Source organism: Pseudopipra pipra, chromosome 9 (genome assembly GCF_036250125.1).
Source record: "Pseudopipra pipra isolate bDixPip1 chromosome 9, bDixPip1.hap1, whole genome shotgun sequence".
NCBI classification, from domain to species: domain Eukaryota; kingdom Metazoa; phylum Chordata; class Aves; order Passeriformes; family Pipridae; genus Pseudopipra; species Pseudopipra pipra.
The window spans coordinates 27,772,462-27,796,870 of record NC_087557.1 but is presented as its reverse complement, the minus strand read 5'-3'; the positions used below and the strand labels follow the sequence as shown (position 1 = coordinate 27,796,870).

The 24,409-nt window shown below is 60.6% G+C and overlaps 2 protein-coding genes across 5 annotated transcripts in view; both read left to right on the top strand.

Moving 5' to 3' along the window:
• The first annotated feature begins 1,345 nt into the window (after nt 1–1,345).
• On the top strand, nt 1,346–8,116 carry ARTN (artemin). Of its 2 annotated transcripts, XM_064665448.1 has the most exons (4): nt 1,346–2,058; nt 6,057–6,127; nt 6,258–6,447; nt 6,799–8,116. In XM_064665448.1, the coding sequence occupies exons 2-4, from the start codon at nt 6,062–6,064 to the stop codon at nt 7,233–7,235; spliced, it is 693 nt and encodes a 230-aa protein (XP_064521518.1). In that variant the 5' UTR covers nt 1,346–2,058; nt 6,057–6,061; the 3' UTR covers nt 7,236–8,116. The 2 variants fall into 2 exon arrangements, with proteins under 2 accessions (XP_064521518.1, XP_064521517.1); XM_064665447.1 differs by lacking the exon at nt 1,346–2,058 and having other exon boundaries at nt 2,067–6,127.
• A 384-nt stretch (nt 8,117–8,500) lies between these two features.
• The window catches only part of IPO13 (importin 13), a 31,599-nt gene continuing 15,690 nt past the window's right edge, over nt 8,501–24,409 (top strand). For all 3 annotated transcript variants that reach the window (XR_010432856.1, XM_064665423.1, XM_064665422.1), the window contains exons 1-3: nt 8,501–8,658; nt 17,962–18,698; nt 24,191–24,331. Coding sequence is in view for 2 of the 3 variants with exons in the window: in XM_064665423.1 (XP_064521493.1) it covers nt 8,587–8,658; nt 17,962–18,698; nt 24,191–24,331 (950 nt within the window). In the remaining variant the exon portion in view is untranslated. The remainder of the gene's footprint in view (nt 8,659–17,961; nt 18,699–24,190; nt 24,332–24,409) is intronic.

Here is a 24,409-nt window from a genome sequence, read left to right as displayed (position 1 = left end):
CTCTCCCACATGTATTTTGTCACACCCAGCCATGGCCTCGCACAGGCATGGCAGCAGCCCTGGTGTGCTCAGTCCTGCCACTTGACTGGACTGTGTCACCCCCATCCTGCCGCACAGAAGGGTGGCACCTTCAGGGACAAATGTCACAGCAGGCCCCAGTCCCGCAGGGCTCATTCCAGACCAGGCAAGGCACTCAGACACCCCAGCCCTGGGGGTGCAAGGAGCATGGGCTGACACAGGCAGTGCCAGCAGCAGCCACAGAGCAGGTCACCCATCTCTCTGGAGACCTGTGGGGCTGCACCCCAGCACCTTGTGGAGCCTGGATCATGCTCAGCACTCTCCATGGCAGAGCCAATACTTGTGGGAGCCCAAAGGGAGATAGCAGTACCTGGATTGAAGCACAGAGCTGGGACATGCTGTCTGCTCCTACCACAATCTTGGAGGGACAGGGAAGAGGTGCCGATGGTAGGACATTAGTGGGGCTGACAGCAGCAGCAGGTTCATGTCTCCCAGGACAAGAGCCAAGGGCAGAGAAGGGAGCCAGTGTCCCCAGGTGGCTGCGGTAGCAGCCTCAAAGGGTCACACCTGTAAGAGGACAGAAGCCAGGCATTGCACAGCTTTGCACAACCTCTCATTTCACTGGACTGGGGAGGACACCATGGGCTCACCTGTGTGTGGTCCTTTTGATACCCTGTGCCATGCCCCACAAAGCCTCCTGCCCACCACCAGCGCCACACTCTCAGTAGCTCCTAGCTATGTCCTGGGAACATCAGGACCTGCCCAATCTGCAAGGAAAGGTGGGAGGGGTTGAGGGTAACCCCTGTGGTGAGCCAGCACCTGGGGCTGTCTCCAAGCCCTGAGGGCTGTTGGTGTGGGAGGCAACCCTCCCCTCCTGTGTAGGTCCCCTGGCATGGACAGGGCTGTGGCCAATCCCAGCCCCATGGGGACAGCCAGTCAACCTGGAACAGGACATACCACTCACATGGAAATTTTCCAAGCAGGCAGCTGTGTTAGTCTGCAGCCCTGTGAAGCAGAGGATCCTGTTCCCTGCCCTTGGCTGGTTCTCTATGCCAGGGATGCTCCCCAGCCTCCAAACCTCTGCTGAGCCAAGTCATCCAAGGGCATCACCCCTGACAGCTCCCATGAGGATGTGTCAGATGGGAGCAGCCTCGAGCCACGGCCATGGGGCAGCACAGCCCCATGGCAGAGCCCATGCTCCCACACAGTCCCACTAGCAGGTATGGAGCCACTTATGGCCACAGATTTGGCGAAGGTGCTTGTGCCAGGACCGGGAGGGATAAGGTGCCACTCCAGGGCAGGGGCAGCAGCTCAGGGCCGCGTGCCACCTCCGCCGTCCCTGCTCGCGGTGGCGGGGACGGCTTAGTGGGCGCCCGCACACTCCCTAGCAGGTGATGCTGCAGGAGCCGCGGGAGTTGTCACCCCCGCGCTGGATAATCCGAGGAGATGAGCGCAGGCGAGGCGGCGGCTCCGCAGGTGTCTGCAGGCGCGGCCGGCCGTCCCCGCCGCGGGGCCCGGGCTGCCGGGCGGCGGGGAGGAGGTTAAAGCCACGCTGGGTGCCCGGGGTCGGGGCAGACCCCACGGGCCACCTGGGGCCCGGCGTGCAGCCGCGGCACAGCCGGCGACCGAGCCGCTGGCCCCGCTCCAGCCGGGGAGTTGCATAAGCCCGGGGAGCTGCGCCGAGGCGGCGGAGCGCCGCCGGGGCAGGTGACACGGCCCGCGGCACCCCGGGGCGCGCAGCCCGCCCGGGCGCCCTCGGACCCCGCGGCCATGAGGGCCGGCCCCGGGGGGCTCGCCTGGCCCGGGACGCGTCCCGGCGACCGGCTCCGGCCAGGGGAGCACGTGTGAAGCGGGGCCGAGCGGAGGCGGCCCCGGGATTTGGCACGTTCGCAAGGAGCACTCGAGAGCCCCGGGATGGACGCGGAGGGCCCCGGGCGGTGACGTAAGGACTTGCACGGGCTCGGCTCGACTCGCCAGCCGGCCCCCATGTCCCCGGGGCCAGCGGCGGCCCCGGCGGAGGGAGGCAGGGCGACGGCAGAGGTAAGGAGCCCGGCGGCGGGCGGCCCCGCCGGGGAGGACCGGGGCGCGGGGCGCGGGCGGGCAGGAGGCCGGACTCCTCCTCCGGCGCGGCCGGACGCGAGCGCCAGGCACACGGGTGGCCCGCGGCGGCTCGGGGTGCGTGGGACGCCGGCCGGTCCCGCCGCGGCCGGAATGGCCCCGACCCTGCTCGCCAACCCATCCCCCCCGGGTCCCCACGTGTGCGGCTCTGCCCTCCGACGGCGGGCGTGGGGCCCCGTGGGGCTCTGACCCCGGAGCGCTCCGAGAAGGGTTGAACGCTTCCCCGGGGGTGTTCGTGTGTCCGTCCTGCCCGCGCTGGACGGGGCTGTCGGGGCAGGGAGCCCCGCTCACGGGGCGGTCGGCCGGCCGGTCTGCGGGTCCACCTGCCCGTCCGCCTGCCCGGGGGTCGGCCGGCGTGCAGGTGGCGGTAGCGGGGGTCGGGTGCCGCCGGGGGTCCCGGTGACGTTCCCGGCGGGGTGTGAGTTTCCGCGGGAGCTCGGCGCCGGTGCGGGTCCCAGCGGGAGCCGGTGCTGAAGCGGGTCGGGCTGCGGCTCCTGCTGTTGGCGGGATCCCGGTGCCGTCCTGCTGCCGGGGCGGTCCCGGCGCCTGTGCGGTCGGAGTCCCGGTGCCGCTGCTTTGCGGGTCGGGATGGCGGCTGGTATTCTGGTGCCAGTGCTAATCGGGGTCCCGGTATCGGTGCCGGTGCCCGCCCCGCCGGTCAGGTGACGGCGGCTGGAATTTGACACCGGTAGCGGCGACGGCAGCAGGATGGAGCCGTCGCTGCCCCGCACTGTGCGTCCGCCCGCCGCCGCCGGCACCGCACCGCGACGCGCAGCGGGACCGGGACCTGTATCCCAAGGCACAGCGGGAGCGGCACCGGGAGCAGCGGCGGGAATCGGTGCCGGCGGGGCAGCGCCGGCCCCCGCCAGCGCCCCGCCCCGGCGCGGCGGCGGCGGGCGGCGGGGGGCGGCGGGGAGCGGAGGCGATGCGGGGCAGCGGTGGCCCGGGGGTTGGTCCCCGCCGCGGGCACGGTGAGTGCGGGCCGGGCCGGCGGGCGACAGCGCCCGCCCCAGCCTGCCGGCGGCCCCGGACCTCGGTGGTGGCTCGTACCGGGACTGTGGGGGGACGGGGGGAACCCGCTTCGCCGCCCACCCCTCGGCAATAGCCGGGGTGCCGAGCCCGGCCCGGCGGCGGGAAGCGCTGAGGGCCGCGGCGGGGATGGGGTTCCCTGCCTGGGCAGGGAGAGGCGGGACCCCGCTGCGGGCGCCCGAGGGACACGGGGGCGGACTCCGTCGCCTCTTCCCTGGGCTCCTGCCCGGCCCGTTGGGCACGTCGGACAGGTCCGCGCCCCGGCTGCCCGGGCGGTGGCCCGGCGAGAGCCACGGGGAGGGGCTGCCCAGCGCCCCCCGCCTGTGCTACCTCCGACAGGGGCCGAGTTTGGTCTCGTCCGTGTACCCCACGTGTTCGTCCCCGGGCCTCCCAAGGCTTTGCGGGGCGGGTGCCCGCTCCGCATCACATGTGGGGTTGATTTCTGACCCCCCGTCACTTCTGCCAGGGACAGCGCGGAGGGATGATGGGCCTCCGCCGGTTCCCGCAGGTGCCCGCGGGGGTCTCCGGCCACCCCGCTCCGCACTTCTCGGCGGGACCCGGGGCTGCAGGGCAGGCATGGCCACTCCGTGAGCTAAGACCCTCACTCTGGGGCTGGGGCACCCGCTGGCTCCACGTGAATGCCCTTCGCAAGTGTCCGCTGCTTTCCCTGGGGTCCTGGTGCAGCCTCGGGGCAGCCGCTCCCATCCCCCGTGCACGGTGCGGTCAGCGCGGCTCTCGCCGGGCTCTGCGTGGGTGGGTGTGCGGTGGCCCACGCAGGGATTGCCCCAGCACGCTGCTGCTTAGCCCCGGACGGGGGACACGGATGTGGGGGGCCAAGCAGGTCCTTCCTCACTTGGATGGGCCCGGTTCCGACCCTGGAAGAAAAGCTTCCTGTGCCCGTGAATAGCCCGGCTGGACTCTGGCAGCCGTGGCAGGGGCAGACCCCAACCAGGTTCCCCCCATACGGGACGTGGGGGTCTGACGCGGAGTGTGCAGGTCTCGCACTGCCGTGGGGTGCCCAGGAGCTTGTCTCAGCCCCGCCCGCGCTGGGGGAAAAGCAGGTACCGAGCGGGGCTGCGGGGCCAGCGTGGGCTTCGGTCCTGCGCGTTCAGGGATCTGCCCCCGGGGACGGGGCCCCGTGTCTGCGGAGGCACTGGTGGAGCACGGCCGTCGCTTCGGCCCCGAGGCTCCCGGTGGCGAAGGGAGGCTGCCCTCGTCCGGCGCCCCGCCGGCAGCGCTCCTGCCGCAGAGCCTGTGGCTGTGCTGCCTCCGGACGGGAGAAGCCTGAACTGCACCGGCTGCTCCGTCCCTTTCCGTTCCGTCCCGTCCCGTCCCGTCCCGTCCCGCCGGGATGCTTAAGCCGAGGGGCCGCGGCGGGGCTCCCGGGAGCGGGGACCGGGAGGAGTCCGTCCCCTCCTAGCAGGGCGCGGGGACCCTCGCCTGGCCCCTTCGGGGGTGCCAGCCTGGGAAAACCGTGACCTGGCAGCAGCGGCTGGCGTGGGGCCACGGGCCGCCACGGGAGCGACGTGCAGCGTGGGCTGTGCTTGGCCAGGCTGTGGCGGCTGGCGCGGCCGGGGGGGCCGGTGCGAGAGCTGTCGGCACGGGGGGAGCATCTCACCTGGTGCAGGGGCCCCGGAGGAGGCGCGTGGGTCTGTCAGCGCCCACCACAGCCCCTTGCCACAGTGTGGCCAGTGCAGGGTGGCATCAGATGCAACAATCGGGACTTGGGCACTATCCCCTGAGATGCTGAAAGGACTGGAGGAAATTGTTTTTTCTTCTTGTCCCAGCGGTGCCCAGCCACGTCCTTTCATTTTTTTTGTCAGGAGTGCTCTCCTAGGCATGTCCCATCCCAGCTTTGCTATGGCAGCAACTGGGACATGCTGGGACAAAGTCACAGAGTGGATAGGGGAACTCCCTAGTGCAGAATGTCACTAGTCTCCAAGAGGACAGTCCCATCCCGAGAGACAGGGAATCCAGCAGATGGGCCAAGAAGGGTACAAGCCCCTTTGGGATCCACATCTAGGGTATCCTGGCTTTGGACGTTGGGACACAGGAGCATCCCTGCACCGCAGGAGGGCGCTGGGAAAGGAGGCGAACATGTGGCTGCAGACAGGGCCTTGCCCCAGCACCTCCTGGGGGACATCACTCCCCTGAGACTGTGCTTGCTGCTTTGCTGGGATGATGCACGGCAGGGATCCAGTTCCCCTCTGTGTGTCAGAGCAGTGGACGCCGAGCAGTGGTGTTGGGGAGAATGACTACAGCGAGCCTGACATGGTGATCCACATCCCGCCATGTACCCATGGGACCTGCCCGCCTGTCCTGCCCCTCGAGACCCCACTCACCCAGGCTGTTCTGGGCTTGTATGTCCCAGTTTGGTGCAGGCAACAGCCTGGGGAGCCAGCGCAAGGCCGAGGGGTGGCTGCACCCGAGGACCCTGTGCTAATGGATTTGGAGTTTCTAAGGTCAGGCTCCCACTGCAAGCAAGAAAAACATTCCCAGGGAAGGGCCATGGGAAAGGGCCCCCCCCCGGCAGCACTCCCAGCCCCAGCCACTGCCTCACAGCCCAGCCTGGCATCCCAGGCCGCTTGCACAGGGAGGTGGCTGCATTCCCCTTGAGGAGAGGTGCTGGACAAAGGCTGGGGCGCCCCAGCTGCCCAATCTCTTGGAAGGGGTGTGCAGTGTGGTGAGGGTGCCTGGCTGTGCCAGGAGAGGAGAGGGGTGAGGGTGCATCATGCATGGGGTGCAGGAGGTTTTTGGGGTTCTGGGGGGTGATGGAGGGGATTGCATGGTTGAAGAAGGCAGGAGAAGCATGTGCCAACTCCCAGCCAGCCAGGTCAATACCCACCCTATCCCTGCTGCGTGGGCACTGACTCCAACCTCTGCACTTGCAGCGAGCATGGACCAGCGACAGGGGCCACCAGAGCCGAGACCTGCAGGACCTGCCACGCATCTGCAGCCCAAGGTGAGTCCAGGTCTGTCTGGCTGTGATGGCCAGGACCACACTTCCCCATCCCCACCGAACCCCAGCTAATGGAGCCTTGTTCCTGGGACTGTGGTTGAGGCTCGCCCAGCTGTGCTGTGCTTTGTTGCAGGAGGGGACACTGTGGGGGCTCCTCGCCATCCTATCGCTGCTGGCTGGGCTGGCCACGGGCACCCTGCGAACACCGCACTGCAATGAGACGCTGGACGCAGCCCCTACACCACAGGGCATGGCCACTGCCAGCCCATCTGTGGAGGATGGTGTGGAGGTGCCACTCGCCGCTGCCTGGAGCCAGCTGTATGGTGTGTTTTGGGACAGGACCCACAGCCTGGGCACAGTAGCCCTGCACATGGGGCATGTCCAGGTTGGGAGCTGCTGTGGGGATCCCCAGCCTGTGTGGGGCTGGGGCTGCACTTCGGGGTGGGCTGAAGGGGGCTCTGTGCTGTGTGCTGGGGGTGGCGGCAGAGCCCTAGAGATGAGAAAATCCTTGGCTGGGCACCCGCTCACCCCATTGCCTCTTGGGCACCCAGCCAGTGTCATGGTGGGTGGTCAGGAGGGGCCATAGGTCACAGCGGGGGCAGGCAGGCTCAGCAGGCCCAGGAGGGCGATGGTTGCGGGATGGGTACTGATGGTGCTGTCTCCTCCGTGTACAGGGGAAAATGCAACGACGGGTGGTCCAGGCGCCGCAGAGTTGGCGGAGGACCTGCTGCTGCGCGCTGAGCGCTCACCGCCGGGCGCTGGCAAAGCCAAGAAGAGGGCACGGACACCCTCACGGGGCACCCGCGGGCGCAACTGCCACATCCGCAACCTGATGGTGAAGGTGCGCGACCTGGGCCTGGGCTTCAACTCGGACGAGATCGTGCTCTTCAAGTACTGCAGTGGGTCCTGCCACCGGGCACGCAGCAACTATGACCTGACACTGGGCAGCCTGCTGCGGCAGCAGCTCATCGCCCCGGGGCCACAGGAGCGGATCCTCAGCCACCCCTGCTGCCGACCCACCCGCTATGAGGCTGTCTCCTTCATGGATGTGGAGAACACATGGCAGACAGTGGAGAAGCTCTCAGCAGCCGAGTGCAGCTGTATTGGCTGAGGAGGGGGCCACTGGCTTGGCCTCAGCTCGACACATGCTGGCAGACTCCGGCTTGCCACATGCAGTGGCACCGGTGCTCAGAGGAAGGGTCTGGCAGAGGCTGGTGCCTCCGTTTTTATGTGGCCACAAAGAACCGAGGTGAGATGGAGCCATGACTGGGGTGTGGGCAGCCAAGCCCCCTCCTGCTCAGTGCCAAGCAGCTGGTGCCGACGGCTACATGGGGTCCTGCCTGGATGCACTGTGGCTCAGCCCTGAGAGAGGGGCTGAGGGGAGTATGGACCATCCCCACCACTCACTGGCTGGTCTGTCAGCCCAGTGTCCACCAGCAGCACTCCTCCACCCCTGCTTTGGGGGAGCTGGGGTCAAGTGTCACCCCAAGTTTCAGAGCAGGCAAAACCTCCCTGTCCCTTCAGGCACCCTGGGGTCAGTGGTGGCCAGAGCTGCCCTGCAGGGAAGGGGTGTGCCTGAGGACGGGGGTGCAGCCAGGCCAACTTGCACCATTGTGGGGTGGGGGACCTGCACCCAGACCAGCAGCAGCCCCTGGTGTTCTGCAGGGTGGTGGGTCACGGGCACCCACTGGGACCCCCATCCCTGCCTGGCTCCCAGGGGGGTGGCAGGGTCCCCCCCGCTGCCCCGTGGTGCTGCGGCACTAAACTATTTATTACTCTAAATTATTTATTTATTGTTCTCGAGCGGCAGCTCCTATTTATGACTTTGGGCCCCCGGGGGCCGGGTGTAAATTAACCCCAGCGCTGCAGTGAAGCCCTGGGCAGTGCCCCGTGCCCCCCCCCCTTTTCTATTATTTGTAAAATTTGAGGGATAAACTCTATTTTTGTACAGTCGCCTTTTCCTGTAGCAATAAAGCGATGGGCTGCGCGTCCAACCCCTGCGTGTGCCCGTGGTGGGGACGGGGACGGGGGGTGCCCCGGAGCCGGCAGCGGGAGGGTGGGGAGCGGGGCTCCCGCCGGCCCCGCCCGCCCCGCGCGTGGGAGCGGCCCCGGGGCCCGCCCAGCCGCGGTGCCCGGCAGGGGACGCGCGTGGGCCGGGACCGCCGGGACTGCCGGGACTACCGCTCCCGGCGTGCGGCGCGGCGCTGCGGCAGGGCCTGGGCTGCCCGGCCGCGCCTGCGGGGCCGCGGGGAGAGGCGAGGCGGGGCCGGAGAGGAGCGGAGCGGGGCGGCGGGGCCGCTCGGGGAGTCCCGCGGGCGCCTGCCGGCCCGACCGAGCCGCCCCGCGCCGCCCCGGTGCCACCGCCCCCGGCGGGGCGGGGAGGCGGGTCCCGCCGCGATGCGGCTGCCCGTGCGCCGCCGCTGTCGCCCGCCCGCCGCCGCCTCCTGAGCGCCGCCGCAGCCATGGAGCGGAGGGCGGAGGCGCCGCCGCCGCCGCCGCAGGGCCTCGACTTCACCGTGGAGAACGTGGAGAAGGTGAGCGAACCCCGCCGGCCCGGCCGTGGCGGGGCGGGGGGCGCGGCGGCGGGGAGATGATGCTGCCGCGGTGGTGCGGGGGATGCGGCTCGGGGAGCGGGGGGGCACCTGCTCGGCTGTGCCCGGCCCGGGGAGGGCGGCGGGCGGCAGCCCCTGTCCCTGTCCCTGCCCGCAGCCCCCGGGGCGTGGGGCGGGAGAGCCGCCGGGGCAGCCCGGGGAGGGAAAACGATGTGGCAGGAATGAGAGCAGAAAGGAGGGGTTGTGTGTGTCTCCGACCGGCGTCCTCTAGGTCGCCAGCTGCAGCGCCGGGCAGGGAGAGCCCACGGGTCTGGTCGTGGCTACTGAGCCAGCCGCATCGATGTGAAGCCCATTATCACTGTCTCCATCAGGCAGGGAAGGGACTATTGCCATGTGCTGGGAATTGTTGAGTATTACGGTTGGGAAGAGCCTTCAGGGGGGTGGATGGCCCCGTGATGTCTTTCTAACCCTGCAATCCAGCCCCTGATGCTCAGGGTCCTCCAAAGCAGTTGCAGGGCAACAGGAGTGAGGCTGCGATTGCTGAAATCTGGGATCCAGGGAATAGCCACGGCAAACCAAGGCCTGCTGGCATCACACTGCTGTTGGGGTAAGCCCTGAGCAGCTGCCCTGTGACCTGGAGTTCATCACAGAGACCAAGCAGGGCACTCCAGTGAGCACCCGGGAAGGCAGCTGAGCAAAAACATTCCCTTGGCCACCTTGGAGGTGATGGGGGCAGGGCAGCAGAGGATGCATCCCTGAAGGGCAAACAACAAGAGAGTACATCACCCTTCCACTTACCCTGTAGCCAGACATCTGACAGACATCCATAGCTCTGTCCTCAGACAGCTGGTGGGAATCCCAGTGTCCTCGTTTTTCCTCTATAAGAATAGACTTGAGATCCTTGCCAAAGCAATGCTTGCAGGCGAGCTGGTGGGCACATAGAATCACGGAATCGTTTAGGTTGGAAAGGACCTTTCAGATCATCGTGTCCAACCATTAATGCAGCCCTGCCAAGCCCACCACTGTACCACGTCCCCATGCACATTTCACACGCGTCCCTCCCCAGTAGGTTGCCTGGCCTGGCTGGACGTGTTGAGTCAGGGATGTCAGGTTTGTAACTGGGCACTGGTTGCCTTTGTGGCTTCAGGTGAGACACAGCTCACCTCTTCCAGGGAGATGGAGACAGAGCACGTCCAGGGGGATTAACTGATGTCTGGAAAATGGTACATTCATGCAACCTTCTGCAGCTTATTCTGCATATATCCAGGGCTGCTGGATGCTTTTGCCTCTGACTTCCTTTCTCCTCGTGAGACACAAACCGCTCCTTTGTTTGCACCAACAATGAAGTGCACACTTGCCCGGGAAGGGTGGGCAGTGCCAGGGTGAGGGGCACCCGGTGCTGGCTGGGTGAGGTGGGGCTGTGCCGAGACGCAGCTTGTCCTTGCCAAGCTGCTCAGGATTTAGTCTCCTGCGGCCTGGGAGGAGGCAGAGATGCCCTCTAGGATGCTTCATCTCCCCTCCCCCCCAGCCTGCTTGGCCTCTCTGGGTATCCGCAGGCTTTGCCATCTCAGTGGTGTCCTCTGAAGGTGCAGCTGTGGACCTCGGTGGGGCTCTGAGCTGCTGGCAAGGGGCAGCAGGGGAAGAAATGGGGGGTGGGATCAGAAAAAACTCAGAGGTTCAGAGCTCAGAGCCCTCCTGTGTCAGTCTTTTCCAGGGAGGGCTGTGGGATGTTTCTGGTACAAAGCAAAGGAAAGATGGGCTTTGCTGGGGGCAGGGTTGGTGGGAGGCAGGTGGGTAGAGCTGCTTTGTCAGAGGTGATGCTGGCAGATGAATGACGCTTCTACTGGCCTGGGCTCTTCCACCTGCCAGGTTTTGTGCATAGTGCTATTAATAATACTGAATAGTGATTAAAGTCAGGGTTTGACTCCACTCTGAGTCAGTTAGTGCTAAGTGCTGGTGTTAGGAACAGCATGAGGAGCTCGTTATCCCTTAAATCAGAGGGTCAAAGCCTTTTCCAGGACACCTGCAGTGGAAGTCATCATGTGTAGCAGTTGTAGCCAGGGCAGCCTCTGGTGAGACTGTGCCTGTCACACTCTTCTGATGGTTTTTGTGGAGAGGATTCATGTCCCTGGAAGACCCTTTTGTACCCCTGCTGTTGTTTATTATGCCGTGGGCTGGGCAAATCCCCCACAGTTTTGCAGAGCTCTGGTGCCTGCGTAGCTGAAGAGCATCATTGCTGTGTTTATCCAGCATAACCTGTGCCAGAGAGAGACAGTTAGATCCCTCCAGCTGTGACCAGTGGTTTCAGGGAGGCAGGAGGGTGCAGGTGCTGGAGGCAGGGCCAGCTGACAGGTCTGAAAGCCTGCAGGCAGCAAGCAGGCAGCTGCCTTTGTTCCTGAGGTACCAGGTTCAGGTGCTGCACTTCAGGAGCCATCTGAAAGTTGCTCCCTGTATGTTTTTGCTCCTTTTTTCCATGAGGAGCTCTCCCGTGACAGAGGGAAGGAGCAGGGTTGTGCTGAGGCTGAGCCATTGTGGTACAGTTACCGTGTTGGTGTCCCCCAGTCCCAGCCGAGGGCTGCTCATCTGCTTTTTGTTTTCTTCTGAGCCTGACCTAGATGCTGCTCTGGCTTCAGCACAGCCAGAGCAAACTGGTGTGGCCATGCTGCCTGGATCTGCTGGGAGTCAGCAGCTCTGGGCTGCTGCCCCTGCACCTGCTGCCGAGTGGGGCTCTGCTGCTGCATTTGGAGGGATAGGAGAAAAAAGAAGGCTGGGAAAGCCGAGAGCTTCAGGCTGTGAGGATGCTCAGCCTCCCATTGCCTAAATGGTGCAATCTGGTCTGTGACCTGCCTGTGCCTTTGTGTGCCCAGGAGCTATCCCCAGTGTGACTGACAGCCTGGTGCTGGGCTGACGAATGCTGCTCTGGTGAAGATGGATTGCAGATGTTCGGTCCCTGCTGGCTGTGTCCATCTCAGAGAAGTAGTGCACAAGCAAGGCTTGTGCCCTGCAATTTTGATCTCCCTTGGGTCTGGGGTAGCAGCACCTAACACTGCAATATTGGACAGAAGAAGAATGCAAGACCCTCTTCATCTGTTCTTAGTGCAGTTGGATCTGCTTTGGCAATATCCCCCTTTTTGAATTAAGCAAAAAAGCAGTGCCATTCCTCTGTGAATTTTCCAAGAGCCTGCTTTCGCCCTCTTTTTTTGTCTGATTCCTTCCAGGTCTTTCCTCCCTCGGCCTGCCTCTCATCCTCAGGGGTGTTTGTAATATTTGCTGACGTCTTTTCCCTAGCACATTAGTGGTCTGGCATCTCTGGGCCTTCCAGATTGCCGTGTGCCTCTCTGGAGATGCCTGATGAATGCACAGAGTCTCTCCGGCAGGATGGGTAGGCGGGGTGTCATGGAGCTGACATCCGGAGCCTACTGCGATGGGAGAGGGATGGCTTTGATCACTGCTCCTCGGAGATGCTGAGCCTTGGGGATGTGGCAGCTGCTGGGGCTGCCTTCCACCCGGGAGGATGGGGAGGAGAAGCCCAAGTGCATCTGCTTTCTTTGGGTTATTGCCTGTCTTCAGAAACCTGATCAAGAGAATTACAAATACTTGAGGGTGGGGGAATGCCATCCTCTGTCTGGTGCACTGCTGGCAGCGGCTTGACCACTTATTCCTTAGAGGCAGCCCATGTATGTGAGATGTGGCAGCTGTGCTGGGGATGGTAAGCTGGGGGCCTTAGGAGGGGAGATTCTTGCAAAATCGAGGGAAGCTGCTTTTCACCAACAAGGGAGTCACCTTGTGTCATGTTTAAGCAGATCTTCCTGCAGAAGCAGATTGCAGCCAGAGCCAACCTTGGCTGAACACATGGCTGCTTCCTGTGGTGTGGTGATGATGGGATGAGAGGGCAGCACCTTGTTTTGCCAGGGCTCAGCTGAGCTCTACAAGGGCCATTGCTCAGCTCTGATGTATGATGGAGCAGGAGTGGGTGTGATTGGTGCCTGGGCGCCAGCAGGGATTCCTCTCTTAAAATGCTTGTGTACTCCATCACTGACGTGAGGGGTAGAAATATGGGGTGGTGGACAGGGGTGTTCAGCTCGCTGTGTCAACTCATCCTGGGCTCTGCGCTCCCAGAGTTCCTCTCTGGTCCTGCTCACCCTTTGCTTGTTCAGACCCCTGCCCACCCTGAGACTCCATGGGTCTCCCACAGCCCCCATCCCTGCTCTGCAGAGGGCTGATGGCAGTGAAGCAGTGAGAGGGATGTCAAAGCTGCCGAGCTGTGTCTGGGCTGCAGCCTCTTCTGGGCAGCAAAGGACTTGGTGTGGGCAAGCTGGGCCCAAAGAAGGGCTTCAGAGTGACAGCATCTTTTATTAAGAGGGGGGAGAAAACCCCTGTCCTTTGGGACTGGTGGCAAAATGTGGGTCCTTGAACAGGAGCAGCACGCCTGGCAGCACACACCCGGCTTTATTTTGCATCCATTTGCTATCCTCAGTGGGCTGCCGCCTTCCCGGGGTGCTGGCTGCTCAGCCTGTCCCGCTGGGGCCGGGGGGGCTGGCTCCTGTGGGCAGGGGGAGGCAGGGATGATATTCCCTTCGCTTGGCAGAGCCAGGGTAATGGCTGTGCTGATGCAGGCCTGGAGCACTGTCGGTGTGAGTGTGCTCAGCTAGAAAGGACAGTGAGAGACTGCAGCGAGAGACATCTGGGAGTCCTGCTGGAAGGAGGCTGGTGGCTGCCACTGCTGCCCCTGCCATGCCATGGCTGTGGGCATGGGACAAGGAGCAGAGCAGGAATATGTTTTGCAGCTTGCTGTTTCCCCAGCTGGGATGCAGACCTCAGGGCTGTACCTGCTGTCACCTCTGTGTGCTCAACCAGACTGGCCCTTGGAGGGTGTCTCCCCGTGGAGCCCCCAAGAACAGCAGGCAGCACACTCCTGTTCTCTGGGGTCAGAGCTGTGTGTCTGGGGCTCTTCTTGGCATCCCATAATGGCACGGACACAACACCTCTCTGCAGGGCACCCCATGTTAATGTATTTAGGCAGTGCAGTCGGGGTCACAGCCTGCTGGCACTGGACTCCCTGCAGAAGCTCTGAGGGGTGAGGACTGGGCTCATAGAAGATTCTTTTCCCTTGCAATGCCTGAGTGAAATCTAAGATCAGGTGCCCCTGCTTGGCTGTAACTCTCCTTGGACTGCTCCCCCTCCCCCTCCCAAAAGAACTAGCATGGGACCTCTGACCCATGTCTTCTGGGCAAGCCGTCCTGCCCCAAGGCATCTTATTTGAGGGGCTGATGCTTCTCCAGTGACTAAAGCCTCACTGAGGTTTTGGCCACAGCTTTTTTTGAGCAGGGAAGAGCCATCATAATAAGCTTGAATTATTCTCAGCCAAGCAGAGCTGATGTTGGAGAAAGCTCCTTCCCTGGCCAAAGGGCATAGCTGACAGCCAGGCTGTTTACCAGCTCTCATGTTACAGGTCTAATTGCAGAGAAGGCAGGTCTAGTGTCAGCCACCCGTTCAAACTGGAATGCACAAAGCCTCCCTGTTAGATGTCACTGTCCAATTTCATGCCTTGTGCTTCTCCTTCTTGGCGCTAATGAGTTCCCCTTGTCATCTCCAGTGCTTCCTGATGGGCCTCAGGGTGCTGCCTGGTGTGGTCATGTCAAAGTTCAACAGCAGCTGGTGCCGGTGCCTGCCCCTGGCATGAGGGCAGTGTCTTTCCTTGCTGGGGAGGAGCATGTTCAGGTGCCCTTCTGCAGGGCACAGTGCTCTGCCCCACACTCTAAGTAGAGCATGGTACTCAGCCGATGCACGTGGCAGGTCAAGGAGAGAGCCTGCTCTGCTCCCAGGGGTTTCTTCTGCTGCTTTGAGCTGGGTTAGGATGGTCCCAGTATTCCTGCCCATCACTGGAGATCCTCTGGAAGGCTCTCCCATGTTGTGTAGAGCACCACATGGGGTATGCTGTTGGTGGCCTTGGAGCATGTGCTGCTTTTCCTTCTCTGCCTGGTATCCTGCATACAGGCAGGAGCAGTCATGCTTCTTTCAGGAGCTGCCACAACTGGTCCCCTCCCAGGCAAGGTGCTTGGGGAAGGGAGCTGAGAAAGTCAGCAGCTGCTTTTTTCCAGAATATTCTTCTGACTTCCAGCAGCTTGCATCATGAGCCTTCAGCATCAGCTTTGCTTCCATCTTCTGAATGTCTTCTTGTAGTTGGTAGACTTTTTCATCTCAGCACTCATCTTCTTTCTTTGAGGTGCTGAGCAGTGGAGGCTCCAGCACATGTCCTTGGGGGCCTTTGCTGGAAACCTCCCCAAAGGAGGAGTGGGCCTCTGGGATGGTGTTGCTGGGCGTGGATGCTTCTCCAGAGAGCTCACTGGTGACAGTGGGCACTGTGCACAGGGTGGAACATGAGGGGTGTGGGCAAGGTGCTGGGGTGGTGGGGGTGGTGGGAAAGCTGTCCACGTGGCTGGAAAGCTGATCCTGCCTGGGAAGGGGTCTTGAAACCCAATTGCTGACTGTTCTCTAATGCAGTGGTAGTGGCGTCTCCCCAGAATGAGTGTCGAGAGGAGCAGCTATCGAGAGGAAGAGCAGCACTGTCTAGAGGACAGTGCTCCCTCTTTGCCATTGTTACAATGCAGCAGCTGCTTATTTTAGCATAGCCAGTGCTGGATTCTCTGCTGGGGCTGTGTGCAGGATGTTTGTGTGCTGGAGCTGCATCAGGGTCTGCTGACTTCAAGGCATTGGCAGGATCAGGCCTTAGCCAGCAGCACCAGCAGCCCCAGCCAGGTGGAGGATGAGCCCTCAGCGCTTCCCAGTGTGTGTGCCAAGCCCTGCTCTGCTGCCCTGCCATGGTCCCCATCACCCGTGGTGCTGTGCAAGGCTTGCCCTTCATGTACATCACTCTGGGACTTGCTGTGGTGTGCCTGGAGTGTGCTCAGTGCCATGCTTTGCCTGTGCAGCTTCCCTGCCGTGAGACCGGCCTGCAGCAGCTCTGTGGCCAGCAGAGGTGAGCAGCTGGGGAGCTTGTGGGTCAGAAACCCAGTGCTGGAGGCCAGATCCATCCTCCATACATGGTGAGGTCCGTGCTTTGCAAACCTTGTTTAGAGGTTAGGGCTCTGTGGTACGTGTACACATCATGCCTTGTAATCTATGATGCATAGGGATTTTTTTTCTCCCCACGATTTTTTAAGTGTTAGCGCTGTTCAAAATAGAAGAAATAAATTCATTAGGAAATGCTTGGAGGCATAAAAAGAGAGGCTGGGAAGAGATAGGGAGGGGTTCTGGGCTAGGGAGCAGGCACTGCTGCCGGCCTTTGCACCTTGTGAAGGTGCCCAGCAAGTGGGGAAGGGAAAGAGTGGGTTGTCACTATTCTGGAATCACAAGTGAGATTTATTCAGGGGAAAAAAAAGCATCAGGCTCCGATGGGAGCAAATAAGAGACTGAGCCAGTAATGGTTGGGAGCTCCAGCTTCAGCCCTGCTGCAGGATGACTCAGTCCTTAGCACAAGAGCAGGGGTAGGAGCCAAGTTCCTGCCCCCAGGAGTGGTTGAACTTTTAGCACATCTGCAGCTACTGGTCTGCAGCGAAGTAAATTGTTGCTTTGCCAGGAGGGGATGACAATGGTTACCTCTGCCCCAGCAGCTGAGCGATGCTTCGTGCAGAAGTCTGAGATAGCTGAGAACAGAGCAAAGGCCTGGCTGTCTGCTGAGAGCTCATGGGGCTCCCCTTGGCTGCTCTGTTGGGACAGATTTACCTCTCCCAGTGTCTTGCTTATCTAGGGTTAACCTTTTCTGTGTCAGGATACATCTCTTAGTGGGTCAGACACTGTCCCTCTGCAGCCCCTGTTGGCTGGCTCCATCTCCTACGGCGTACTTCATAACCTCTTTCTTTCTGACAAAGAGGTTATCCTCGTTTTCCTCTGTCACAAAGTCTTGAACAGAGGTGTTTCAAATTATGGCCCAGGCAATGCCGACTGTGTAAGGTTCCTGCCATTTTGTCCTGCTCTTTGGTCTCACTCTGGGAAGCAGCAGGAGGGAGGCACAAGCACGCACTTGGGAAGCTTGTTCCTGTTCCCCAAGCTGCCAGCTCTGCATGCTTAAAAATAGGGTTTAAATCCTCTCCTGGGTACAAGAGCCACACAAGAATTTCATAGAGCTTTTTAGGGGGGAGGAGGAGGATATTTGAGACCTGGAGCCAGGGTGGGGACACAGAAAAATCCTCTGCACCTGCTGGAATCATCCTCTGATTTGCTGGTGGGGTGGGATGGGTGCCTGATTGCCTGACAGATGCCATGGATTTTCCTTGCTCTTGGCGTGTGCAGTCAGCGATTTGAAATGAAACGTGCTGTGCCAGGCAGAAAACCTCGCTGCTGGAAGGTGGAGTTCAGGCAAGGGGTAGTTACTCTTCCCCCTCCATGTGCAAGGACATTGCTGGTTACCAGTTGCACCCACTCAGGATAAGTAACTAGTTAATACTGGGCTTCAGATCTGTGTAACATTCCTCTGCCAATAAAGCCTTGCAGGCTGTGTGAGGCTGTTCATGTGGATCTGAGCTCTGGAAAGCAGTAACTAGATCTCCCAAAGCTGTGGGAGCAGGTAAGTGATGTTTCCCTTCTCCATATGAAGAGATGGCCTGAGCAGCCGTGGACTGTCACGAGAGATGGTGGCAGAGGCAGGGTTAGATGCTGGCCCTTCTGGCTCAGCTGTAATTAGATGGGTTTGGGGATATTTCAAAGGACTTCATAGAGGGATTAATCCCTGAGTTTAGTGACTGTGGGTTTCCAGGAATCTTTACAACCTGGCAGACAAAGATCTGCAGCAGCTCTTGCATTCCTTGGGCTCACAGATGAAAGTTTTGGACCACGTGTGCTCCCTGAGAGCCAGTGCATCCACAGCACTTTTCAGAGAGCAGATGTGGATGGAAGCCAGGAGTGTTGGTCTGCCATGTCCCTTACAGCCCTTGTGTGGCAGAGGGTTCCTGTGCCCACCCCATCGATGGCACATCAGCAAGGAAGCATGCAGATTTGGCATGAGTGAAGGTGAAGATGGGAAATGATTAAGGAAAAGAAATTTCCAGAGTGAAGCATGAGGGGAGGGGAAGAACGTTTTGCAAGTCCTCTCCCTGCTGCCAGATCACTCTCGCTTCACTGAGAGTCCGGGGAGGGAGGCCAGCTAACACAGGCTGCTGTGGGGAGGGGGGCTGGCCTTGCAGGGCAGCCTGAGCACTGGCCTCCATCCTGGTGAGCCTTCCCCAGGCAGGACAGGCCGCATTGGTGCTCCTTGGCTGCTCTAGGGTGCTTCCCTCTCTCTTCCAGGCTCTCCATCAGCTGTATTACGACCCAAACATCGAGAACAAGAACTTGGCTCAGAAATGGCTTATGCAGGCACAGGTGTCCCCCCAGGCATGGCACTTCAGCTGGCTGCTTCTCCACATGGACAAGGTGCCCGAGATCCAGTACTTTGGTGCCAGCGCTCTCCACATTAAAATCTCGCGTTACTGGAATGACATCCCTGCTGACCAGTACGAGAGCCTCAAGTCGCAGCTCTTCACCCACATCACCCGCTTCGCCAGCGGCTCCAAGATCGTGCTGACCCGGCTGTGCGTGGCTCTGGCCTCCCTGGCGCTCAGCATGATGCCGGACGCCTGGCCCTGCGCCGTGGCAGACATGGTGCGCATGTTCCAGGCGGAGGACTCCAATGTGGACGGGCGAGCGCGGTGCCTGGCGCTGCTGGAGCTGCTGACGGTGCTGCCCGAGGAGTTTCAGACCAGCCGCCTCCCGCAGTACCGCAAGGGGCAGGTACGGAGTGTCCTGGCGCAGGAGTGTGGCTCTGTCTTCCCTTTGCTGGAGCAGCTGCTGCAGCAGCAGGACTCCCCGGGTTTCATCAAGCAGAAGGTCTTGAAGTGCTTCTCCAGCTGGGTTCAGCTGGAGATCCCGCTGATGGACTGCGAGAACCTCATCCAGGCAGCTTTCACCTCTCTGCAGGACCCAGAGCTCTTTGACACAGCAGTGGAGGCTGTGGTCAATGCCATTTCCCAGCCCGATGCCCAGAGGTAAGGGCAGCCTCTCCTGTGTGCTGCACACTGGTGCTCCTGGGCATCAGTGGGGGAACTGGGTGGGAAGGTGGGCCCTGGAGGTAATGATGGCAGGGTTTAGAAGTGGGAGAATGTTAAAAGCAGCTGGAGGCTATTGGTTTCTCATGGTTGGTCCTGGAAGGGTTTGCACTGTGGTTGACTTGTAGGAACTCATAGTCTTGAGCAGCTGCAGCCCATGTCCACCCTTGCCTCTCAAGCAGACGAGGATGCTCACTTTGGGCCCCTCGTGTCAGATCCTGCAGCAGCCGACCAGAGAGCAGCTGCCTGGCTCCTGCCAAGGGGAGTTGAGAGACCCTCCTCTGCCTCGTGCTGCTGATCCAGCCAAGGAGCTGATTCAATGCAGAGATAATAAAACCAGATCTGTCGGTTTTCTCCCTCCCCCTGGCTCCAACAGCTTGTGCCAACCGAGGATTTGTCCTTTGTCTGTGGCCATGGTTGCCCCTGGAGCAACTGAGCTGGGAGCTGGGGCTGGGTAAGGTCCTGCTGGGGCTGCGCCGTGGGGCTCCAAGCTCGTCTGCTTGGCTGCGTTCTCTGAGCGGCTGTCAGCTCTTGGGACCAATGCCTGCAGAAGGGAGAGTACATCTCCAGTTCCTGTGGCCTCATCCCTTCCTGGCTGCTTAGCAACCTTCCCCTGAAGAGGAGGGTTTCCTTGAAGGCTAGGCTGAGCTGCTGCCACTGTGCATCCCTGTGCATCGCTGCGCATCGCGCAGGCTCTGACCCTCCGCAGCAGTGGGAATGATGCTGCTGCTGCAGTTGTGAGCCCTCCTCTTGGTTTAGGGCAGGGGCAGCCAGCGTGTTCCCCAGCTCTAGGGGCTGCCCTTTTTGATGAAAAGAGGTTGCATCTGTAGGCTGCAAGTCCTGGTGCACAAAGGGACCCGTCTGGATTTTAGTGTGCTGCTGGGTGTGGGGAGGGTTTGCCTCATGTGCTAGCATTCAGAAGATGACAACAAGCTGCTTTTTCTTGTGCCTAGCAAGGGTTGAGGACCAGCCCAAATCCTTGTAGTGGGTTTGGTGCAGAAAATGAAAAGGTATGAGAAGGTCACCTGCAGTTCTGAAATGTTGGACTCTATCTTCCTCCTTTCCGTTTCCCTTGAGTCTCAGAAGTCCCTTGGGTGTCATTCCATACCTGTGTGCAGGAGCCTGGCCCTACAGCACTGTTCTTTGATTGCATTAAAAGGCTTAATTTTCTGTTGAGCTTTCCAAGTGAATTTTGCTGAGAAGTGCAACTGACTGTGGGGTTTCCTCTCTGCTCCTGCACTGACTCTGCCATGCAGCTTTTGGCCCATTTGGTCCTGCCATGCTGGATGCTCCCTTACAGCATCATCAGTACTTGCTCTCCATCCTTCTTCCTGAAGGCATCATCAGCCACGGCAGAGCACCCTCCTGTCTGCAGCCGTGGGGGCATGGCCAGGCCAGGGCAGGCAGCTGGCCTGAAAGGCTGCCCAGTGTGTAATCCGGGTGCAGCCCCTGCCCCCGGGGTGTGGGGACAGCAGTGGCATTGTCACAGGGACGCCCTGCCAGGCAGCGTGTGGTGTTGGCTGCTTCCCAGCCCCGGTGGGCTCTGTCTTCCCCTTTGTCCCTTGTGTCCTCTATCCTGTGTTCCTCCTCCCGCTTCCCCTGGTACTGGCTGTCCCGCCCCTCTGGCTTTGTTGCTCAGCCGAAGTGGATCCAGCTCTTCTCAGAGCCCCCAGGGAGTCTCCTGACCTTTTTCTCTCTTATCTTGACAGTCTGGGAGATCCCTGCTGTGTTTCAGCTGCTCTCTTCCTCCAAGGTCTCTCGCCTTTGTTTCTGCAGGGCCCTTGGCTGCAGGCTTGGAGCATCCTCGGTGCTGGGCTGCTGGCATGGTCCTCTCCAGAGTTTTGTAGGGCATTGCTTCGAGAGGGTTAGTCTTGGGGCTTGCCACTTTCCCATGGATTCCCTGAGTGTTTTGGACCCTGTGTCTTTCCCCCCTTGCTCCCTCCCAGCTGTCTTCATTGGTGTTGCTGCAGAGGTGATCATGCAGGTGTGCTTCTGCCATCAGCAGAAGGGTCAGTGGCTCATGAACTTGGCTTCTGATGCTGAGGGTTAGGTAGCCCATGGGTCATCTTCCCAGGGGAGCACCACCTTGCAAGGTACCTCTCACACTGCAGCACCCGTGTCAGGTGGAGAAGGGCAGGTGTGACCTCATGGGCAAGGGCCACCTGGCCCTGGTGCTGCCTCACTCTTGGGTAAGTCGCTTGTGCTGGCAGCTCCCATTTTCCTACTTGCAAGCAGCAGCAGGTAGTTTCCTCAGTTGCCTCAGAGGTGTTACTAGAGATGATGCACCAGAGTTTCGTAGGTGCAAAGTGTTTGATCTCCTTACCTGGCAGACAGGTGGGAGCTGTCTGTGCCCAGAGAGGGGGGTATCCTGGGCATTGCTTGAGCCTGGATGCCACTCCTCTGTTAAGATATGGTGTTCCTGAGAAGAAACCTTGGAGGCTGGGCCAGGAGCTTGCACTGGAGCATTTCTGAGCACACCTCTGCTCTCGAAGGTGGTGGGAAGCTCCTGAGTGGCAGGAGGGGAGGAATGGAGATACTGTTGCATCTCATTTGCAGAGGAGAGGCTTGGGCTGGATTTTCCGTCTCATTTGAGGATTATCCCCTCAGCTAAGTGGGTCAGAGAGCCTGGCAGCGCGTGCTGCAGGGGGAGAGCTGGCGTGTGGCACTTGGACATGCTCCTGTAGTGCAATGGGTAGTGTTGCAGTGGGGTAGGGACCTAGAGGTACATGTAGACATCGAGTATGCCCGTGGTGGGAGTTACAGGGTGTGGATGTTGGACACTGAGTTGCCCCTCTGAAAGCAGCAGGGTGTTGCTGCAGTGGTGGAGCTGGCAGGATTGCCTGGTGTTCAGCCCATCCCTTTCTGGGCTTGGCACCTGGTGCTGAATTCCTGAAGAGGAATTTTACTTGAAGAGTTTTCCAAGAGCTTCATTAGAAACAGGTTTTTAATAAGATTGGGTTAGTATCTTATCAGGATGTGGTTCAGATTTTGGATTGGGAAGGGTAAGATTGTCCCATATGAGCTGCTCATATCTCCCATCTGGAGGTTGTCCCCCACACTGTGGTGTGGTTTGGGAAGGGTTGTGGGAAGAGCAGAAGGAGGTGCTGGTCCCGTGGAGGGAGCTGCAAATGCTGCAGTTCAGTGGGCTTTGAGAAGGGCCAGACAAACTCAGGAAAGCAAAATTTGCTCAGCTGCTAAATATCAGGATAGCAAATCTTGCTCAGGAAGGCTAAGACAAATGACTGGAGGGAAGTACATGGGCAAGAGTCACCACATGACTGCCATGTTCATATACTCTTTCACAGGCATTCCCAGTTTTTGGCTACTGGAAACAAGCTGCTCAGCTGGGCATCCAGGGGCTTGTCTGAGCTGGGGTGGTTTTGTCTTTCTCTTCCTGACACTGAGATGCTGGGGGTGGGAAGTGGTGGCTGGCAGCAGGAATAGCAAATGCAGTGTCTGCTTCCTTGCCTGGGGCAAGCTCTGCACCTGGTCAGGGATGTGGCATCAGCTGGTCACTTGGGCTGGGTAGCAGCATGGACCTGGTGGAGTGACCTGGGGCTCCCTCTCCTGCTCTGTCTGACTTAACCATGGGTCTTGAGTGACTGGTTAAAACAATTCACCTAGAGCAAACACTTCCCTCCTGCCTGGGGACCCTTGCATCCAAATTGCCCTTACGTCTGCAGAGCAGTGAGCAGAGCAAGGTGGTGATCAGGAGACGTGGTTCACCCAACATTTTCTAGAAGCCTTCAGTATAGAAGTCTCCAGCAATGGGATTGCAGCATGGAAGCAAATCCAGGTGATTATTTCTGTTGGCTGTGCAGGGAGCCCAGAGGAACAGCTCAGGTCCAGGCATCTGCACTGTATTTCAAGGTAACCAGCAGAAGCAAGATCCTTGTCATAAACTCCTGAAGTCATAAAAACATTCCTAGGGCAATGTGTGCCCAGTGCTGTAGAGGAAGGATGACTTTACCCTACACTGGAGCAGTGCAAGGTTCCCTGTGCCTTTTTGTCTGGGCACTGCCCTGGTTCCCTTGGGCTGACCCTGCACGCAGCATCAGTTCCCAGGGAGAGAAGCTGGTGAATTTCCAAATTCTCCATTATCACGTTGCTCCCACACTGCTACATGCATCCCTCACAGGGCATCAGAGGCTTAAAAATGGTTTATACAAAAATACCTGTCCCCTTTGCTGTCTGATTTCCTCTGGGGGAGAGGGGCGAAGGGAGGCTGACCCCCAGCAGCACAGAGGGGAAGCTGGGACGACCACTGGGACTGGAGGCACCGTGTTCCCTCTGTCTTCTCTTGCTGACCCAGAGAGAAAGCTGCCACCACCAGCACAACTCTGTCCCTGCACTGATGGCACCAATGGCTTTGTTCTCTCCTAAGTCGTCCACAGCCAGAGCCGCCCAGCTGCTCCGGGGTGGACGTGTGGCTGTCCTGCTGTCAGCACTCACATCTCTTCCCCACGGTGGGCACAGCAGAGCTGGCATCATGTGTGCCTCCCACTCCGAGCATCCTTAGCCCCGCACCTGCGTGTGGGGGGCAGGCAGAGAGCGCACGCTGCGGCTGCAGATAACACGCCTGGGCGGGCAGGGAAATGGCAGGGAGAAGGCAGGCTGCTCATCAGCCTCCAGCACGGCCTCTCTCCGGGGGCCCTGGGCTGCCTTTCACCTTGGCTGCCTCCTTCTCGTTGCCTTGGTTACCATCCCTTACAGGCAGCGGTGCGGAGGGGAGGCTGATGTGCGGGATGGGAGGTGGGAGGGCTGTGCCGTGCTGGGCTGCGGCAGCCCGGGAGGGTGGGGGCCAGGGGCTGTGCCAGGGGGCCAGCGTTCTGCTTGGGTAGGAGTCCCCAGCAGTGGTTGCCCACTTCATCCCAGACACAGTGCACAGTCGGGATGTGCCCGAGCTGGAGAGTGGGTGGTTTCCCACTGGCAACTTGGGCTGCCTCTGTGCAGATCCGAGGAGCCTGGGCTACCCTCTCACTGTTCTCCGGGAGAAGAGCCTGCAGGTCTGCCCCTCTCACTGTTCTCCCGCTCCCCATCGAGGCTGCTGTGCAGGCACAGCTCAATCACAGGTGGTAGCAGTGACGAGCTGGGGGTGCTGGCAGCCCTGCCAGCAGGTTTGGGTGAGTACAGGCAGGGGCCCACACCATGGTGCATTGGGGGATTTGCACAGAGCTGATGGCCACTGGCTCAGCCCTTCTCTTCGCTTGCAGAGGCTCCGCTGCAGCAGTGCTCAGGGCTTCAGCTTTTGACCCGATGCCACAGGCTGTAAGGAGAGTTCATGTAAGCAGTAAAGGCTCTCCTGGGTGCATCCCACTGCACAAAGCAGCCTTCAAGTTGGGAAAGCTGGGCAGGAGCCCTGGGAGAGCATCGGGAGGGCTTGCCCATGCCAGCAAGGTGATGCCTGGCACTGATTCGGGCTATGCTTGCAGGTATGTGAACACCCTCCTCAAGCTCATCCCGCCCGTGCTGGGGCTCCAGGAGCAGCTGCGCCAGGCAGTCCAGAGCGGGGACATGGAGACGTCACATGGGATCTGCCGAATCGCTGTGGCCTTGGGGGAGAACCACTCCCGGTGAGTGCTGGGGATGGTCCCCAGGAGAGGGAGTGAGCTTGGAGCAGCCTGCTATTCCCCACGAGCTGCTTTGTCTGT

What these genes read in the sequence shown, in the direction of transcription:
- ARTN (XM_064665447.1), top strand. Translation starts at nt 5,897, where the DNA reads ATGCATGGGGTGCAGGAGGTTTTTGGGGTTCTGGGGGGTGATGGAGGG. An exon ending in CCACGCATCTGCAGCCCAAG is followed by an intron (nt 6,128 to 6,257) that starts GTGAGTCCAGGT and finishes GCTTTGTTGCAG; the next exon opens with GAGGGGACACTGTGGGGGCT. An exon ending in TGCCTGGAGCCAGCTGTATG is followed by an intron (nt 6,448 to 6,798) that starts GTGTGTTTTGGG and finishes CTCCGTGTACAG; the next exon opens with GGGAAAATGCAACGACGGGT.